Source organism: Formica exsecta, unplaced genomic scaffold (genome assembly GCF_003651465.1).
Source record: "Formica exsecta isolate Colony F162 unplaced genomic scaffold, ASM365146v1 scaffold295, whole genome shotgun sequence".
NCBI lineage: Eukaryota > Metazoa > Arthropoda > Insecta > Hymenoptera > Formicidae > Formica > Formica exsecta.
The window spans coordinates 259720-280685 of record NW_021850207.1 but is presented as its reverse complement, the minus strand read 5'-3'; the positions used below and the strand labels follow the sequence as shown (position 1 = coordinate 280685).

Sequence of the window (20966 nt, the reverse complement as noted above, 5' to 3'; positions counted from 1 at the left end):
TAAAGATTGTGATAGGAGACGTAACTTGATTACGCGATGGAGATGTCGCATTGCATACAAGAGAAGAACGGAATCCAAAGAACAGAAAAAGCTACGGAACAAGATAAAAACGATAAAGAAATCGATATCCATAAATATTCGGAACCATGCATGAAATCAATGAAGCGAAGCGACGTGTTCGAAGAGCCGCACGTCAGAAAATCTCGTAAAAAACATTGCGATTGGATGAAATCCAGTTCCGATACATATTGCCCAAAGCTTTTACAAAAATATACGCATCAAAAAACTTTCGATTATTTGAAAAAATATATTATAGATAAACCAAGTGTCCCAGACTTGCCACAAGAGTGCGAGACTTTATCAAGGTAAACAATCAACGATTTATAAAGTACGACAAGCTATCATCACAAGATGCAATTTTTAAATTTCAATATTTGATTATATCGTATATATTCTTTTCTAATTTTAAAAAGAAAATTAAATAAACTTGAAGGAGTATCACAGCGTCAAAGAAAAAGGAAAAAAAAGAAATCGCACCCCAAAAAGACGATTATTATACATCGCTATGCCAGCAGAGAGCTGAATTTCGGATGCATCTCATCAGAAAGATCAAAGGGCCGGAAAAAAGCCGAAAAATATGCGATGATTGTGTAGCAAAAAAAGAAACGGTTTTGGATGATGATGATGATGTTTGCGGGGAAACAGCGGCAACTTCGAGCAGCGATATTGATGTTCACTATTGGCTCACGGAGGAAGACAAAAATCTCTTGAGGTATTATTACTACATTCTTCATGAGGTCGATGATGTTCACGCAGGCACCTTAGATTCTGACACGTTAAAGAAGATAACAAGCATGGTGACCACTGAATGGCAGGAGAGACACAGCGAGTGTTTCGAGCAATTGATTCGGGAATTAAAAAGCGACTACGTTACAAGCATGAAAAAAGCTGTCGTTGACTTTGTGCTACAGGAACCATTCGAAGAGACGCATAGTATCTGTGCACCGGTTAGTATTATTACGTGCATAACGATAATAATGCAATAAGATAATAATATGATTCCGGCTAGCATTTCTTTAAAAAAATAAAATATTATTTATGTACAATTATATAAAATTTAAAGCTTAATGCGTTGCATAGAAAACATAATTACGTAACCGCTTTTGTGTCAATAACACAATTTAATAAAAAAAAAAACACAAAAGAGTAATTAGTTTTTTATGCTACATACGATTTTGGCTTCCAAATTATTTGCGTTTATGTTTCACGGAACAACGTCGTGCATGTTCCAGCCGTTGTTCTCCCGAAGAATCGCCGAGCCATTCTCCGAGCCGGAACAAGGCGTTAAGTACCAAAAAATAAGGATGAAATTAGAAAAAAGATCGATTATTCTGTATCATTTGTGCATTCGTAAAACTTTGGATTATTGGTATCGCGAATACGGGTTAGTGAATTGTGCATTGTATCATTGTATAATACTAATTATATACATTATTTTTAATTTAATATAATTACGATTTTTTCCACTAATTGTAGAAAAATCAAGCAAGTAGACAAAAGAGAACTGGCATCGTATAGACAACCGTACGATCTTTCGACATTTGAACACAAATTCATGACAATACTTAGAAGTACAAGCGACAATCTTCTCAAACAATGGTTGCCAAAAATTTGCAACATTTTACTTACGGTAAGAAACACAATTTTTTAGTAATTATAAAATAGAAATAGGAAAAGCTATTTTGCATTAATATAAATTTTACCGTGCATTTTTAATTATTTAATTAAAATATCTTTATATTCAGGTTTCAAAAAAGGGAAATTTACCATCGGCGCACGATCCGCGATATAATAAATTCTTTAATTGTCTTGCCTATGTCATGGAAGATCAATTGCGAGATTTGTGCTTACGTTCGATGGAGGACTATATCGACTATCTTACTGACGTGGGTGTGAGTAGACATTCTCGATTAAAACTTGTAAATATTTCCAACATTTCGGTCGAGATTCGCATTGAATACAATTATTGCTCGAACAGTATACAAATTGTGGCTTTAACATAGACGTTGTGGTAAAGAATACGTCTATCACTTTCGATCCCACATTCAATGCATTCGTAAATGTGCTTTCAATGTTGTTGAACTCTTTTTACGACGCTGTAACTACGTTACCACGTGCGGAGATAAAACTGGAGTGGGTTTATCCTGATACTGATGCGCCTGAACTACTCAAGGTATTTTATACAATATATTAAGTTGCTTAAATATTATATATATAATAATTCAACAAAACACTATTATAAGAAATTATAATTATAATTATTATGATTAAAATTGATTAAAAAAATTATGTTATAATATTGTGATCATTAAACTTCCACGTGTTTCCGTAGCCAATAATTTCTTCAGACCTTCTTGAGCAGCACGTAAATACTATATCAAACTTAATTCAACAATACAGAATTGATCCGGAATTACAATTACGCGAATTTGACAAATATATGAGTTTAATAAACGGCAAAGATGTACAACACATTCAGGATTTTCTAAAAGCGCAACCACCTAATCCATACGAGAAATATTGCGAACTCATTGATTATTACGATCAACTGAGCAAGAATATACGGCTAGAATTTTATTGGACGTCTTTTACTGATCTTTTTGAAGTTCGCAGGCATTATATTATAGAACATATTGCTTCTACAGCTGCTCATCTAAAGGACGAATTAGTTTCAAGAATGGTTGCCGATTATCAGCAAAAAGTTCGAGCGTATGTCTTTCATAGATTTTTAACGTATAAATATAATTTTATATAAAACATGATAATAATCTTACCTAATTACTAGTATAGGAGATGTTTATCAAAATATTTCGGACCAGGCATTAAGTATACCACCCAATACATCAGAACTCATGAAACTGCAGGCTTTTATACATAAATCTGAAACAGACACCGTTTTTGAATTAGAGACTCGATTGAGAGAAGTAATGAAATACATAATATTTTTGTCGGATTATCATCATTTAACGCCAGTCGAGTTAAAGAGCAATAATTTTGCTTTCCTATGGTGAGTGCAATTTTAGTAATTTAATTTACAACAAAAAAATACGCTTTATTAAACGTAGAATAAAACAATGAATTGCATTTGAGATTTAATTATGGAGAGTGTGAAGAAGTTGTTGAAATAATATATATCAGTTTTGTATTACAATCGCGCGTGTTGACATTTTGATATATCAGGTATCACAAAATGCCTGAAATTTTCGAAAAGCATCGAAAAATAGTCGCGAGTAAAACAGGCGAGTACCAGGCAACACTCAAAGCTAGAATCGACAAATTTGAGCAGGATCTTCAAATTTATGAGAAACATTGCAACGAATTGCAATATTGGGGTAACATCGAGGAGATACAAAGATACAAAAAAAAAGCTATGAGTCTTGATAACAAATTGATCGCTGCCATGGATATAATTGCCGAATTCAACGATGAGGAGAAATTATTCGGCTGGGATATATCACAGTATCCCTTGAGGAAGAAGGTATAATGCAATTTAATTTTATCTTGTGATTTAGTTATATGTTTCGAGTTTGTTTTGTAATCCAGTATTATTAAAAATACAAATTATATAAACTGTTACACATACTTACGAGAAACGTTTTTCTACAGAATGTTAAAAATTTTTCCACATGCTGGTTTTGCATCCTTTCTTTTATACTGTGTCCCTCGCTTTTATACTATGTAGATAGCCGATAAATTGACACCCTACAAAAAATTCTACGACATTGCCTGCGAATTCTTGACAAACTACGAAATGTGGACGGAAGCTATGATAGGTTCTTACGATCCTGAAATAATCGAAAACGAAACCGGTATCGCGTATCGTACGGTATACAAGCTGGAGAAAGCCTTTCAAGAACCTATAGTGAGGAAACTGGCAGAGATAGTGAGAATGAGAATCGAGGATTTCAAGGAGCACATGCCAGTGATATTAACCCTCGGTAATCCTTCCCTGAAGAGTCGTCATTGGGAGCAAGTCTCGGAAATTGTTGGATTTCCGATAAAAGTCGATGAATACATGACGTTGGCCAAGGTTAAACGCAAATCTGACGAATCTGTCAATAAATGTATAAGATAGTTATTATATTATTTATATACATCCGTAGATTCTCGATTATGGATTAGGCGATTACGTAGCGAAATTCGAGGCAATATCCGAGGCAGCCACTAAAGAGGGTAATCTGGAGAGAGCCTTATTCAAAATGTACTCTGACTGGGCAGATATTGCGTTCACTGTTAATCCTTATCGCGATACCGGCACATATGTCATTGCCAGTGTGGATGAGATACAGCAATTACTCGACGATCACCTGACGAAAACCCAGACTATGAAAAATTCTCTTTATATAAAGCCGTTCGAAAAAGAAACTCTGTAGGTTTCTTAAAAAAATTTCAATAATTTTATTAAAAAATTTTGTTTCAATTTTTTTATCAATTTTGTGATAAATCCTTGACTGTCAAACAAAATTTGTAAAAACGTTTATGCCATCAGGGGATGGGAAAACAAGTTACTCTTACTGCAAGATATCATGGATTATTGGCTAAAAGTTCAAGCGACATGGATGTATCTTGAACCGATTTTCACATCACCTGATATACAGCAACAGATGCCGGAGGAGAGTCGGCGATTTAGTGCCGTAGACAAAGTTTGTAATTAAACTAAATTATTTTATAGCATATATATATATACATTAAACAATTTAAAATTGAAAATAAATAAAATAAAATTGAACGTACACGTAAGATAGATTTGGAGGGAAATTATGACAATCGTTGCGGCTAATCCAGCAGTTATGATCGTCGTCGATATCGACAAAATGCTAGATCGTTTGAAAAAATGTACCAACCTGCTTGAATTGGTGCAAAAAGGACTCGCCGCTTATCTAGAGAAGAAAAGGCTTTTCTTCCCGCGATTCTTCTTCCTTTCTAACGACGAACTCTTGGAAATATTGTCCGAAACCAAGGATCCCACGCGGTATGATTTGTTAAACCAGTCATTGTCATTTGCAGTTATTTATTTAATTGTCATCGTAGAGTACAGCCGCATCTGAAAAAGTGCTTCGAAGGCATTGAAAAATTGAGTTTTACCTATATTATGGAGGCCACGGCAATGATATCATCTGAAGGGGAGGAGATTGTTCTTGAAGACGTAATCGATACGGCCGCTGCACGAGGACAAGTGGAAAAGTGGCTCCTCGAACTCGAGACTGATATGAAGAAAAGCGTAAAAGCTCAGGTTAATCGAAATGCAGAAACAAAGTTTTTATATATCGATACAAATTATTATCTTTGATACGCCAATCTGCTTCTTCAGGTGATACGCGCTAAAAATGCTTTTCCGACTAAAGCTAGGAGTCAATGGGTCTTGGAATGGCCGGGTCAGACCATTCTTTGTGTCAGCAAACTATACTGGACGGCAGATGTTAGCGACAAGATTCCACAGAGCCTCGAAAGTTTAAGAGATTATGTAGAAACGTGTACATACGAGCTTAATGAAATCGTTAAGCTTGTTCGCGGTAGATTATCAACGCAGAATCGAACGACTCTAGGTTGAAATTCCATTCTAAACAATAATTTAAAAAATATAAGATTAGTTACATTTGCTCAAAAAAAAAAAAAAAAAAAAAGTTGTCCGCAAGTTTCTTTCTATAAAATTAGTTACATTTGAAAAAAAAAAAAAAAAAAAAAAAATTATTTTTTTCTTATATACAGAAGCTTTAGTGACGCTAGACGTTCACAGTCGCGACGTATTGATGCAATTATGCGAGCAAGGTGTGAATCAAGTTGCGGATTTTAAATGGCTTTGCCAACTGAGATATTACTGGATAGTAAGTAGATTCAAACGTATAACACCCCTCTTCCTTAATTTTTTACAATATGCAAATATCTGTCACACACATTGACATTCTATCAATATTCATATCAAAATTTTTATTTCTTCCCCGTACAGGATGAAAACTTGCACACGATGATGATAAATTCTAAACTGATGTATGCATACGAATACCTGGGCAATACGTCACGATTGGTGATAACACCACTCACCGATCGATGCTATCGCACACTCTTCGGCGCGCTTAGCCTTCATCTTGGCGGTGCACCAGAAGGACCTGCAGGGACAGGAAAAACAGAGACTACTAAAGATTTAGCAAAGGCAGTCGCCAAGCAATGCGTTGTATTCAATTGTTCAGAGGGGCTGGACTACATCGCCCTAGGCAAATTTTTCAAAGTACACAAACTGAAAAGATTTAATTACAACTACAATTAATTAGAAAAAAATTAAAATTCAGAAAAATAATATGTAAAGTATTAAAAAAAAAGATGAACAAGTTTTCTTATTTTAAATAATGTTATATTATTAGGGATTGGCTAGCACAGGTGCGTGGTCTTGTTTCGACGAATTTAATCGCATCGACTTGGAGGTCCTGTCGGTTGTGGCACAACAAATCTTAACTATTCAGCGTGCTATACATGCGGAAAAGAAGACTCTAATATTCGAGGAGACGGAATTAAAACTCGATCGTACCTGCGCGGTATTTATTACGATGAATCCGGGATACGCCGGCAGAACAGAATTACCGGACAATCTCAAGGCCTTGTTTCGACCAGTAGCCATGATGGTGAGATATCAAAAATACTGCTGCATTTTCTGTGAGTTTATGTTATATTTTACCGTTTGATTTTAGGTACCGGATTATGCGTTAATAGCGGAGAACACGCTATATTCATATGGATTTTACGATGCAAGACCTTTATCTGTAAAGATAGTTATGGCTTATAAATTATGCTCAGAACAACTATCCAGTCAGAATCATTACGATTACGGGATGCGAGCGGTAAAGTCTGTCTTAATTGCGGCAGGAAATTTGAAATTGAAATATCCGAAGGAAAACGAGGACATCTTAATCCTACGTAGTATCAAAGATGTGAATTTGCCCAAGTTTCTCAGCGAAGATATACCCCTATTTCACGTATGTATATATACTTATATAAACGCAAGTAAAAAAAAAAAACATAAAAATTATGTCGTCTTAGGGTATTACCTCGGATCTTTTTCCAAACGTGCAACTTCCAGAGCCAGACTATGTGCATTTAAATGCGTCTGCGTATCAAGCATGTGCTGCCGCAAACATTCAATGTGTCCCGGTATTTTTAGAAAAAATTCAGCAGATGTACGAAATGATGTTGGTCAGACATGGATTTATGATCGTTGGGTATCCCTTCGCCGGCAAGACCACGGCATACAAAATGTTAGCCGATGCCCTCGAAATTTGCGAGGAGAATGTAAGCGCCTGCGTGAACATCAAAGAAACAAAATTATATACATATAATGATTTAATCAATCAAATTCAATTAATTTTGTATAGAACCTGATGAATGAACACAAGGTAGAGATAACGGTGATTAATCCGAAGTCGATAACACTGGGACAGTTGTACGGACAATTCGATCCGGCGTCTCATGAATGGAACGACGGCATTCTGGCTATTAGCTATCGGGCTTTTGCGACCTCGCCGAACGATAATCGAAAGTGGCTAGTCTTCGACGGCCCGATAGACGCGATATGGATCGAGAGTATGAACACTGTTCTCGATGACAACAAGAAACTGTGCCTGATGAGCGGGGAGATCATTCAGTTAGCGCCGACGACTAACTTGATATTCGAGCCATTGGATTTAGAAGCCGCTTCACCGGCCACGGTATCTCGTTGTGGTAAATGGAATCTTATAATAATATAACATATGAGCACAAGATATTTGAAACTAAAAGATCAATGTATTACTCGAAACAGGCATGATTTATATGGAACCTGGAGCGTTGGGATGGGAGCCTTTATTAAATTCTTGGATAGCGGCATTACCGGAAGTCATAGACGAATGGTTGCGGACCTTCATATACGAATCATTAGTCGTCAGATTTTGCAAACCCCTCTTTCACTTATTACGCCGATCTAACGTAAAGGTAGATTTCTCGTTATAAAGCGAGAATTGATAAAAATGCCGCAATAAAAATTTCATTTTTACTTGACTGATCCGTAGGAAATATGTCCAATGCCAGATTCGAATCTTTTACGATCCATTACTTATCTCATGGATTGCTTCATGGATGATTATTATAACGAAGAAGTCGTAAAGAATCTAAGCGAGCTTGATTTGCGAGCGCAGATAGAGGTTGAAAAGTTCAATAGTTAAATAATTGATAAAATATTATTTGCAAGTGACAATAGAGATTTAACTTTAAATATTTATGTATATATAGGGTTCGTTTTTCTTTTCGTGCATTTGGGCGATGGGAGGCACGTTAGAAGCCAAATACAGGGAACAATTTAGCATTTTATTTCGCGGGCTTCTAGAAAAAGAATTTCCAATTTTCCTGATGAATCAATTTCAGTTACAAGAACCGATTCCACCGCCTTTGAAACCTTATATCTTCGTCATGCCGAAGCATCATCTGGTATTTGACTACAGATTTATTAAAGAGGTGAATAAAATGTATTTATAAAAATGTATTTATTTAATTTTAACACCCGAATAAAAAAGAAATGTTTAAATTTTCCTTGCATCGCATCTAATTCTTTATTTTTTTGCAAAGCGTTTTTATTATACTCCTTTATTATATTCAGCTAAAATTGCATTATTTCAGGGTAAAGGAAAGTGGAAACTATGGTCAGACGAATTAATATCCGCGCCGTCGATTCCCCGTGATATCCCAGTCAATCAGATAATCGTACCGACGATAGAAACGATACGATTCACGGCGCTCTTTCAAATGTTGGTCCAACACGAAAAGCCAGTGCTCTTTGTGGGTCCGACAGGGACCGGAAAGTCTGTGTATATAATCGACTTTCTATTGAAGAAAAATAACGCTGCGGTGAATAAACCGTTATTGATCAATTTCTCCGCGCAGACTACTGCTAATCAGACGCAGGATATTATTATGAGCAAGCTAGATCGTAGACGTAAGGGTGTGTACGGTCCTCCGATAGGAAAACGCTGGATCATATTTGTCGACGACGTCTCGATGCCGTTGAAAGAAACATTCGGAGCGCAACCGCCTATAGAGTTACTACGACAATGGTTGGATCATTGGCAGTGGTAAAATATTTCAATTTATGTATATGATTTAATTTATATAACGGTATTAATTTATGACTTTAATTTATGTAACGGTAAATAATTGTGCGATTAAGATATTATATATACATATACTTATGAACACACACATTACTTAAACATTATATTAATTTTAATTTGTAAGTGATATCCATATAATTTGTTACCTACCTGTAGGTATGACAGAAAAGAAGGGACGTTAATAAAATTGATCGAGATTCAATTAATGTGCGCCATGGCTCCACCATTTACCGGGAAAGATGTCACGCCGCGATTCAAACGGCACTTTTTTGTTCTGACGATATCCGAATTCGAGGATGACGTTATGATTACGATATTCAGCAGAATCGTTCTGTGGCATCTTGATACGAGGTCTGTAAATTAAAAAGAAAAGTATTTAATATCCAAAGAAAATACATTTTAAATTTATTCGTGTTATTATAGGGGTTTCAGCAAAGAATTTGATCCGTGTATTGATCAAATTGTTCTTGCAACATTAGACATTTATAAAAAAAGCTTGTCCTTTCTGCTACCAATACCTGCAAAATGCCATTACATGTTTAATCTTCGAGATTTCTCCAGAGTAATCCAGGTTATTTAAACATCTGTATTAATTACTTTTAAGAAAAATTTTGTGTTAATTGTTGCAATTATAATTATATATAGGGAGTTCTTCTATCGGTCCCGGAAACCATGCCCGCGCTCTCAAATATGAAACGATTATGGGTTCACGAGATACTTCGAGTGTTTGGCGATCGTTTAGTCGATGAAATTGATATCAATTGGCTGATACAGCAAATCGATGTGACACTAAAAAAACGTATGGAAGTTCCAATGGAGGAACTCTTCGAAGATTTATTGCCTAAAAAAGAACAATATATTACAAGGGTAAGATCATCATAAATTTCTTTATTGATAAAAAAAAAAGTTATGCTTTTGCATCATAAATTTTTGCAGATCACTGTAAACGAATTACGAAATTTAGTATATTGTGATTTTATTGATGCCAAGGCGGATATACGCTTGTATCAAGAAGTCAGTGACCTAGAACAATTGCGAGAGATCGTGGAAACGTATCTTTCCGAATATAATTCAATGACCAAGAAGCCTATGAACTTGGTATTGTTTCGGTAAATCTCTGTTTTATATTTTTGCTAAATAATTGACTTGTCTTGTGTGCTAAATTCAGGATAAATATAAAGGTTTGCCATCGAGCATCTGTCAAGGATAGCTCGTATTATCAAGCAACCGCGAAGCCACGCTCTTCTCGTCGGAGTTGGCGGATCCGGAAGGCAATCTCTAACCAGGCTGGCATCGCATATTTGCGATTACGACGTGTTTCAGGTCGAGCTTACGCAACAATACGGTCTGCATGAATGGCACGAGGATATCAAAACTATTCTAAAAAAAGCCACTGCCACCGAGTTGCACTCGGCTTTCCTCTTCAGCGACACGCAGATTAAGGAGGAGAACTTCTTGGAGGATATCAGCAATATGCTTAATTCTGGAGAAGTAAATAAATATGACAAGTTATTGTTTTCTTTCCACGTCGCACCTTCCGCTTTATCTACTTTTCCCTGTTTGTTATCAAAAATCGCAGAAAATTTTATAATTTTTTATTTTCTCTCAGGTGCCCAATATATATGCGGCTGACGAGAAGGCTGAAATATGTGAAAAAATGAAAAAGATTGATCAACAGAGAGAACGATCGTTACAAACGGATGGTAGTCCTGCAGCGCTTTTTAATTTATTTGTGCAAATATGCCGCGATCAGCTACATATTATTGTCACTATGTCTCCTATCGGCGACGCTTTCAGAAATCGGATCAGGAAATTCCCGGCTTTAGTTAACTGTTGCACCATAGATTGGCTTCAGGTATTAAAATGCTCTAAAGTCATCAGACATTTATTATTTAATACAATGCTATATTACATCGTTGATTTTGATTGACACTCAAGCCATGGCCTGAAGATGCTCTACTGGCTGTTGCGACGAAATTTTTATCAACGACCGAACTCACTGATCATGAAAGAAAAGCCGGTATTGACATGTGTCAATTTTTCCACGTGTCCACTGAAAAATTAAGCGAAGAATTCTTATTTCGTTTAAATAGACGCAATTATGTGACACCTACCTCTTATCTCGAAATGATCAACACTTTTCAAAGTTTGCTTGACAAAAAACGCGGGTAAATATAACTCTTATTTCAGCTTCAAAAATTTTCCCATAATTAATTTTCTATAACGTTGCAGAGAAGTGCTGCACGGTAAAGCTCGATACGAAGGCGGATTAGGACAATTGGATAGCACGCAACAACAAGTGACAGATATGCAAAATACATTGAAGCAATTGCAACCGAAATTAATCACAGCCACGCAGGATATTCAGAAAATGCTAGCCGATGTCGAGAAAGAGAATCAAGAAGTGGCGGAATTTGAGAAAGTTGTCAAAGTCGACGAAGCCGCGGCACAAGTAAGAATGTTTAACCGCGATTTAAAAAAAAAATATATATATATTATTAACATTAAAATAAACATCAATAATATATAAAAATCCAAGCAAATAAGATAATTATATTTCTGAATATAATAAAAAAATATTGTATCAGGTAGTAGCGGACGAAGCAGCTGTGATAAAAACCGAGTGCGATGCTGATTTGGCTGCAGCCATGCCTATTTTAAATCGCGCTCAAGCAGCGTTAGACACGTTAACAACGACAGATATTGCAGTGGTGAAAGCAATGAAACGTCCACCATACGGTGTGAAGCTCATTGTGGAGAGCGTTTGTGTTCTCAAGGTACATGATGAAAAATAGCACGTATTATATCATTTGCGAAAAAATCTATAATTATAATCCAAACATATTTGTTAAAATTTAAACAAATTATTGTAGCAAATAAAGCCAGAGAGAATTCACACGAAGGAGGGCACGTACGTCGATGATTACTGGAAGGCTGCCTTAAGAATGCTGAGCGACGCTAAATTTTTGGACTCGCTGCTTAATTTTGATAAGGACAACATACCGGATAAAGTGATAGAAACGATACGAAATGAATACCTAACTAATCCAGACTTCGATCCGGAGAAGATAAAGAAGGTCTCGACGGCTTGCGAAGGATTGTGCCGTTGGGTCATCGCAATGTCCGAGTACGATATAATCGCTAAGATCATCGCTCCTAAAAGACAAGCTTTGGCAAAAGCTGAAGCTGCCTATCACAATGCTATAGAAAAGCTAAATTTAAAGAGAGAGCAATTGCGCCAAGTGCAGGTATAAAATTATCGTCTGAAATTAATTTTTCAGTGAAACTTTTGATATCAAGTGGTTTATAAAATTTAATTTCTATAAGAAAATAATATTAAAAATATATTTATAAATCTTGTATTAAAATCTTTGTAAAATTCTATTAGGAAAAATTATTGCATCTTGAAGAGACCTTAAACAAGAAAAAGATAGAGTTTCAAATTATGTCGGATCAAGTAGCGGATTGCGAGACGAAACTGAAACGAGCCGAGGACCTTATCGGAGGATTGGGCGGAGAATATGCACGTTGGTTCCAAACTGCCAAACAATTGGGCGACAAGTAAGATGAACCTGAAACACTATCTTTTTATTATTGCATAAAATATATTCATTCGATCTAACATTTTTTCTACTTTCTTGTAGATACCATCGGCTAACGGGCGATGTAATAATTGCTTCCGGCGTAGTGGCTTATTTAGGTCCGTTCACTATGCCGTTTCGCGTGCAGCAGATAAGCGAATGGGTACAGTTGTGTACAGATTTACAAATGATTTGCAGCCACGATTTCCAGCTACGCGAGATACTCGGCGATCCGGTTCTGATCAGATCCTGGAACATCGCCGGATTACCCGCCGATGTGTTTTCCGTTGACAACGGAATCATCGTTATGTAAGTCGATTATAAAATTATAATTTATAATTATAATTTCGAAATTATGAAATAAACCTGCATTATATAATCCTACATTTTTAGGAATGCCAGAAGATGGCCGCTAATGATAGATCCGCAAAGCCAAGCTAATAAATGGATAAGAAACTTGGAGAAAAATAATAATATAAGCATTATTCGGCTGAGCCAGCACGATTATATAAGGATCTTGGAAAACGCGATACAATTTGGACAGCCGGTACTATTGGAGAACGTGGAAGAAGAATTAGATGCCGTTCTCGAGCCGATACTTCTCAAACAGACATTCAAGCAAGCTGGTGCATTATGCATAAAATTGGGCGATGCCATAGTAGAATATAATACTAATTTTAGGTACACTCTAATTTTATACATATATAAAATATATTCGATATTTTAGCTTAAGATATTGAAAATATCATCATAAAACACGAGATAAAATTTGTTCGTGCCTTATGTATAAAATATATGTATAATAATATTATAATATTGAGACAGGCTCTACATTACAACAAAATTAAGAAATCCTCATTATCTGCCGGAAATAGCTGTGAGAGTAACTCTGCTGAATTTTATGATAACACCGAGTGGCTTAGAAGATCAGTTGCTTGGTATCGTGGTCGCGAGGGAAAGACCCGACTTGGAATCAGAGAAGAATATTTTGATCGTGCAGGGTGCTGAAAACAAAAGGTACATTGTTAATCTCATTATATAGCATCCAGTGTTTTATATTCTATTCTTACTTATAATTTTATTTTACATAGAATGTTGAAGGAGACGGAAGATAAAATCTTGGAAGTACTTTCTATGGCAAAAGGTAACATATTAGAGGACGAGGAAGCTATCGACATTCTAATGGTGTCCAAAAATTTAAGCGATGATATCCAAGTGAAACAAGCGGCCACGGAGGTCACAGAGAAATTGATCGACACCGCGAGGCTTCAATATCAACCTATTGCAGCCTATTCGACCATATTATTCTTCACAATAGGTATCGTAATACTCGTTGAAAATAAAAAATAATACAAAGAAAAAGAATGAAATTTTTCTTAATCAAATTTTAATCAAGTAATTCTTTTTCTTTGCAGCATCTTTAGCCAATATAGATCCAATGTACCAATATTCGTTGGTCTGGTTTGTAAATCTTTACAATATGGCTATCACTAATACGGAACCAGCCGACACTGTTGAGCAACGTCTGAAAGATCTGACAAAATACTTTACATATTTCCTTTATGTCAATATCTGTAGATCATTGTTTGAAAAAGATAAGCTACTTTTCGCGCTGCTCCTCGTTATCAATCTGTGCGGAATGAGCGATGTACCGGAAACCGCGAGTCAATGGTTATTTCTGCTAACCGGTGGAATAGGTTTAGAAAATCCATATGTAAATCCCGCAGAATGGCTGCCTGTTAAACAATGGGATCAGCTATGCAGACTGGATAATATCAAAGGATTCGAAGTAAATTGCTGCTTGCGCGCTCGCATAATCGATATTCGTAGAGAATGCACATTTTAATTTTATAGGGCATCAGAGAATCGTTCTCCAATGCCATCAGCGAATGGAAAGAGATATTCGATTCGAGAGAACCGCAGAAACAACCTTATCCGTCACCATACAAAAATATAAACTTATTCGAACGATTATTAATTCTACGATGTATCCGACCTGATAAAATTATATCGGCTGTACAAATACTTGTTGAAGGTAAGAAACACAAGTTATACGAGTATTAATCGAAATATTTTTTGATGAATATCGATCGTCTTTGAATATTATAGAAGAATTAGGCGCGCAATATGCGGAAGCACCACCTTTCGATTTGGTATCCTCCTTCGCGGATTCCAACTGTTGTATTCCATTGATATTTGTCTTGACACCCGGCGCCGATCCGGCGCAAGCCTTGTTGACATTTGCCGACGAGCAAGGCTACGGTGCTAAGCGTCTCTTCTACTTGTCTCTCGGCCAAGGTAAATATTCGCATAGAGAGATTTCCTATAAAAATTGATAGCGCTATTATTCACCAGGTCAAGGACCTATAGCGGAAGGTTTGATAAAGGACGGCGTTCTACACGGCAACTGGGTAGTATTGCAAAATTGTCACTTGGCCAAGAGCTGGATGCCGACACTCGAGAAGATCTGCGAGGGTCTGATACCCGACACGATTCACCCTGATTTCCGGCTGTGGCTTACCAGTTATCCGGCGGAACATTTTCCCATCTCGGTCCTCCAGAATGGCATCAAGATAACGAACGAGCCGCCCAAGGGACTCAGGCCCAACATCTTGAGATCTTACGCGAGTGATCCGATCAGCAGTTCCGAATTCTTCGAAGGTTGCATTCAGAGCGAGTATTTCAAGAAGCTCCTGTACTCGTTGTGCTTTTTCCACGCTTTTGTGCAAGAGAGACGCAAGTTCGGCCCGATCGGTTGGAACATCCCCTATGAATTTAATGAAACCGATCTGAGGATTAGCGTTCTACAATTGAAGATGTTCCTGGATGATTACGCAGATGTGCAGTTCGACGCTTTGAAATATCTCACGGGCGAATGCAACTATGGAGGAAGAGTTACGGACGAATGGGATCGCAGAACGTTAAACACAATCCTGGCAAAGTTTTATTGTCCGTGAGTATCAGTGAATTATATAATTTTATATTTATTCATAAAGAGATTATTATTTATATTATTTATCATTACATATGTAGAGAGGTGTTAGCCGATGAAATATACTACTTCGATGAATCGTCCACTATTTACTACTGCCCGATTGTCAGAGAATATGATGCGTATCTCAACTACACGAGAAAACTTCCGATAATTACTGAGCCAAGTGTATTCGGCATGAATGAAAATGCCGATATTCTTAAAGATCAACGAGAGACAGACTTATTATTCACTTCATTGCTGCTTACTCAGGTAAATTTTCATTTAAACAATAACGATAATTATACATCTCATCATATTCATCTATTTTTTTCTTAATTTCATCCAACATTATTAGGACCGAACGGTACGTAATCATGATGTTATCATAAAAACAATGAAATCTTAATTAATTATTATTAGTGGATTTTATGTAATATTTTTTATTTGCCATTCGCATCTGTAGGATCTTTGGAAAATTAAGAGAGAGGTATGTTCCGTTTGCAAATTCTTTCAAAATAATGATTTGCTATTATAGATAAACTCTCTTCCAGAATGCAGTCTAGAATGGAAGTCTAAAAAAGGAACCAGTCTAATTTAAATAAAAATAATAAAAAATATTCTATTATTCTTTTTCTTAGGAAGCTATCAAACCTGGTTTGAGACAAGCGTCTGACGATGAGATAGTTTACGACGTTGCAACAGAAATTTTAGACAAACTTCCAGACGATTACGATCTTATTGCAGCACTCGTAAAATATCCTACATTATACAGCGAAAGCATGAATACTGTACTGGTGCAAGAAATGGACAGATTCAATAACTTATTACGTTGCATCAGAAATAGCCTTATCAATGTACGAAAAGCTATCAAAGGTATTCAATTATTAATTCTTAAAAAAAAACTTACGCGAAACCGATTGCCTATTATTAACGCAAATCACAATTTAAAAAAATAAAATAAAATAAAATAAAAACAGGCAAGAAAGTAATCATTTCTCACAAGTTTTGATTCCGAGCTTCAAGTAAAAAAATAAAAATAATAAATAACCATATGATGTATCCGAGAAGTTTTATGTTGCAATTAATATTAAATATATCAAAAACTTATATTATAATTTAATTAATTTATTTTTATTTAATTTAATTTATTTATTTTTATTTAATTTAATTTATTTATTTTTATTTAATTAATTTTTGATACACAATACTTTGCATTTAGGTATAATCGCAATGTCTTTCGAGCTTGAAGACATTTACGAGGCAATTTTAATAAGCAAGATACCCCTTTTGTGGAAACAAAATTCTTACCCATCCTTAAAACCTCTCGGCAGTTATATCAGTGATTTTCTACATCGTTTAACATTTTTACAGGTAAATATCTATATATTATATTCAATGTTTTACTCTTTTGGACTCGAAACATTCATTTCCATGTAAATTTATTATTATGCAGAAATGGTACGACGAAGGACCACCCGTCACATTTTGGTTAGCAGGATTTTATTTCACGCAAGCATTTTTGACCGGGATACGACAAAATTACGCGCGAAAATATCGGATTCCCATAGATCTTCTCGCATTTGACTTTGTAGTCCTTAAAGAAACCGTCTTCACATCTGCGCCCGAGAACGGCGTTTACATTTATGGATTATTTTTGGATGGCGCAAGATTCGATATGGAAAAAATGAACATAGAAGAGAGTTTCCCCAAAGTGCTTCACGACAACGTACCTTTTGTAAGTAGTTTCATTCCTCCAAACAAAAGGTATATAAACATTTTTTTAAAGATTTAATTAAGATTGAAAGAAATGCAAAGAATTGCATAATAGAGAATGTGTTCTAGTTTTTTCTCAATAGCTTTATTGGAACACACGTTTTAGAGACAAAATTTAAATTTTTATTCAATCGTGTGAGAATTTGAAGCTTACCTTTTTGTGATATTATTTTTACAGCTGTGGCTGATACCGATGAAGAAGCAGGATATCGAGGAAAGGCGATCATATACCTGTCCGCTCTATAAAACCAGTGAACGGCGCGGAGTGCTGTCCACCACGGGTCACTCCACAAATTTCGTCATAGCCATATGGTTGCCTACAATTAAGCCGCCCGAGCATTGGATCATACGGGGAGCGGCTATGCTTTGTCAACTAAGTGAATAAAAAAAATAGCAAATTATTAATGTCAATTATTATATTCTTCCGTTTAATTCTTATCACTGCAACGATAGATTGTGTATTTGATTTGAAAAATGAATGAAATCTTGATGAAAAAGTATTATTTTCCGTGCTGTGTACTCGTAATTAAGAATATTATTTTTTCATTCATACTACCAAACCGAATTTGATACATAAAGTAAGGGTGAAATAAATACGTACCAAGATATATAAAGCAGATTAGTTAATAAAGTTTATTATTTTCTCCTCGTTTTCCTTCGTTTTCTTAGAGAAATACGCTCGTAATATGCTCTCCATGCTTTTTGAATGATCTTAGCGGCACGACTTCGTGTAAAGAAATCCAGTTTCTTGGTAAAGGCTATCATTAGCGCGATTTCTCGTTCCTTTTTAAATCGAGTATATAACATTCGTTGTACGCTCAATTGATCCTGTAAAGAAAATCATATCAATATTTGGTAAAATTGCACACATTAAGCACTTGAGATCATAGTATGTACCTCCATATTTTTCGTTTCTACTTTAATAACTTCCTTGTCCTTCGACAATTCCTCCATCAAAGCATGGAACGCGCCGATATCGCGATCATATTTAGCGAGAAGATCTATGTATTTCTGCTCAACTTTCGCGCTAAAATTTGTAATCTATTAATCAAATGATAAATATTGAATCATATGTGATTTTTAGAAATCGCACTGTATTTACCATACATCGAAAAATTTCTTTTCGGTTACCGCATTGAATTCCATAACGCCGTGTAATCTGCGTTTTGCCGAATCTATTTTAGATTCCAATAACTTTTTTCGCGTTTCTTCTTGTTCTGCTACAGTTAACATTTTTTGCATTGATTCCTCCCTAAAAATAATAAAGCTATGTATTATAAAATTATTTATAAAAAAATGGTGTAAAATTATATGCATTAAACAAATATAATTTTTATTTAAATAATAATGAATATTTTAATACATTTCTCTTGGTATTTCTACTTCTGATGTTTTTCGGATGCTTTTCATTATTTCTTCCTCGTCGTTTACACAGACAACGATATCTCTTAGAAAAATTTCGAAATTCGAGTTTTGTTCGTCAGATATTTTCTGCAAAACTGTCAATTGATATGTAATTTAATTTGTGCTCTAAATAATTAAGAATATATTATTTTATTATAAAAAAGAGAATATATATATTTTACCTTCAAGTTCTGATAAGGTTTCCGCTATTTTTGTTCGGCATTCGTGTAAATTGATAACATGCATACGTTCTACTTGAATAGTCCTTTTCATTCGAGATTTAACAAATTTTTTGAAAAGCTCAATGAGATCAAAGATTTCTTGAAGCAACGGCGAAGTTTCAATACCACGTTTTTCAATCTATTAAATAATGATAATATGACAAAAGACAAGATCATTTAAATTTAAACAATTAAAACATGTTTATATAAAATAAAATACTTTTTCAAACAGAAAATCATCGACAAAATAGATACTTTTAAAGAGAGCAATAAAATTTATCTATTTAAATAAGATATAAATTCCACACACACATAGTGCTATGTAAAATAACATTACCGATTTTTCTAACTTGCTAGAAATTCCCGCCAAAAGTTTTTCCATTCGAATTATCGAAATCGTGATATCCTTTTCGCTCATATTTTTGCTATTTCTCTCTGAAACACACAGTAATCTTATAATATTTTCTCTTGTAGAATTATTCGGAATATCAAATACATTTAACGATCCAACAGAATAAATTCCTATGGTTACCAATTCTTGTAGATCAAAGGCTCTTATACATAAAGTGTTCTCTTGGACAGTTTATTTTAAATCTTATCATAAATTTTTAATTAAGTTTTACTTTAAATATCAATTTTTCCGATTTGAGAAAAAATATATACTTTTTTTTTAATACGCCATATTATTATTTTATTGTATCCCGAGAAAAAATGGACTTATGTGATTATATATCATGTATATGGCCATATATAATTATATATCCGAAATTATGACGCAATTATTATGCGCGTATATAATCACGCCAATTTTCGGATATAATTATGGGCGCTCTTCTATACACGGTTATCAATAGCTGTAGGCTCTGCAATAAATATCATTGCGCATGTTTTTTGATTATCAAAATACGTGCCCAGCGATGATATTTACAAAACAACTATATAATTTACAACTATATCGGTAGCCGTGACTATATATGATCTTATGACCATTTTTTCTCGGGATCATATCGATTATTGCTTTTCACTTATTCACACAATATACAACAATGAAAATAAAAATTCTTTTACCAAAGCAAAGATATAGTCTATTCTTGTTTCTCATTTATCGTAGCTGCGTGTTTGTGATGTATGTGTAAAAAAATCAAATATACGAGACCTCTCAGAAAAGTTTGCCGTGATTCAATTTTGCGTATCGTTGTGCAATAGAGTGAAATTATGAAAATATCAATAAGAGTGCGTTCGAAAATCCTGTGAAATAAAGTAGCATTTAATTGACCAATCAGGACACAGAATTCTTTGTTCCATTTATCCTGATTGATCAATTAAATGCTATTTTACCCTCTAATAGAGCTGTCAGATCATGGCAAGGAATTTTTCCGTTTTATTTTCTAATATTTACAATGGGTGGTTTTCTGCTTATCAGATAAAATATATAGATCATACAGTACTCTATATATGAAGCAAAAAAGTCAGTCCATTGTAGATATCAAGGAATAAGATGGAAAAATTCTGCTTATCAGATAACAGATCATACTAATAACTCCATGAATGACACAGCTATTTTAAAATTCCAGTCTTCCTTTGGTTTAATTTTTCCGAATATATATATATCATGGATAACTTTTTTGGTATTACACACCTCTCTCTCTCGTTGTTATACAGTTGATGTCCATAGAATAAGTTTTACCGCTTCCAGTTTGTTCATATACCAATATTTTGTTACATTATAGCCTGATAAAGAAATTATTTATTTTCAATATTTATAATAAAAACATAGAGGACCTCTATTCTACTCTAAGGGTAGGATTTTTGAATGCATCTT

General features: G+C 34.9%; 2 protein-coding genes across 5 annotated transcripts; one reads left to right on the top strand and one right to left on the bottom strand.

The window, feature by feature from the left end:
- LOC115237431 (dynein heavy chain 7, axonemal-like) lies at positions 1-18170 on the top strand. The gene is made up of 47 exons (XM_029810458.1): positions 1-365; positions 494-1007; positions 1806-1952; positions 2039-2233; positions 2393-2769; positions 2846-3067; positions 3241-3538; positions 3743-4090; positions 4164-4429; positions 4550-4703; positions 4806-5032; positions 5092-5293; positions 5372-5606; positions 5770-5885; positions 6008-6286; positions 6420-6677; positions 6744-7028; positions 7093-7341; positions 7425-7770; positions 7850-8019; positions 8097-8228; positions 8317-8538; positions 8701-9152; positions 9348-9542; positions 9615-9762; positions 9837-10058; positions 10128-10300; positions 10373-10682; positions 10801-11046; positions 11130-11359; positions 11424-11643; positions 11780-11968; positions 12065-12439; positions 12580-12752; positions 12836-13081; positions 13166-13453; positions 13598-13789; positions 13864-14090; positions 14188-14561; positions 14627-14807; positions 14882-15070; positions 15128-15725; positions 15806-16016; positions 16385-16619; positions 16966-17117; positions 17200-17481; positions 17698-18170. Exons 1-47 carry the CDS (start codon positions 37-39, stop codon positions 17902-17904), a joined length of 11886 nt encoding a protein of 3961 aa, XP_029666318.1. The 5' UTR covers positions 1-36; the 3' UTR covers positions 17905-18170.
- Positions 17760-20900, bottom strand: LOC115237428 (dynein regulatory complex protein 10-like). 4 transcript variants are annotated; one of them, XM_029810452.1, is made up of 8 exons: positions 20784-20900; positions 19482-19579; positions 19106-19283; positions 18883-19018; positions 18622-18771; positions 18417-18546; positions 18121-18347; positions 17760-17892 (listed from the first exon to the last, which is right to left on the bottom strand). In XM_029810452.1, the coding sequence occupies exons 1-7, from the start codon at positions 20815-20817 to the stop codon at positions 18156-18158; spliced, it is 918 nt and encodes a 305-aa protein (XP_029666312.1). In that variant the 5' UTR covers positions 20818-20900; the 3' UTR covers positions 17760-17892; positions 18121-18155. The 4 variants fall into 4 exon arrangements, with proteins under 4 accessions (XP_029666312.1, XP_029666313.1, XP_029666311.1 ...); XM_029810453.1 differs by lacking the exon at positions 20784-20900 and adding an exon at positions 20213-20498 and having other exon boundaries at positions 18417-18560; positions 18651-18771; XM_029810451.1 differs by lacking the exon at positions 20784-20900 and adding an exon at positions 20213-20497.
- Positions 20901-20966: the final 66 nt, after the last annotated feature.

What these genes read in the sequence shown, in the direction of transcription:
- LOC115237431 (XM_029810458.1), top strand. Translation starts at nt 37, where the DNA reads ATGGAGATGTCGCATTGCATACAAGAGAAGAACGGAATCCAAAGAACA. An exon ending in GAAACCAAGGATCCCACGCG is followed by an intron (nt 5,033 to 5,091) that starts GTATGATTTGTT and finishes TTGTCATCGTAG; the next exon opens with AGTACAGCCGCATCTGAAAA. An exon ending in AAGAACAATATATTACAAGG is followed by an intron (nt 10,059 to 10,127) that starts GTAAGATCATCA and finishes AAATTTTTGCAG; the next exon opens with ATCACTGTAAACGAATTACG.
- LOC115237428 (XM_029810452.1), bottom strand. Translation starts at nt 20,817, where the DNA reads ATGGACATCAACTGTATAACAACGAGAGAGAGAG. An exon ending in TATAACAACGAGAGAGAGAG is followed by an intron (nt 19,580 to 20,783) that starts GTGTGTAATACC and finishes TGTGTGTTTCAG; the next exon opens with AGAGAAATAGCAAAAATATG. An exon ending in TAGAAACGAAAAATATGGAG is followed by an intron (nt 18,348 to 18,416) that starts GTACATACTATG and finishes TTTTCTTTACAG; the next exon opens with GATCAATTGAGCGTACAACG.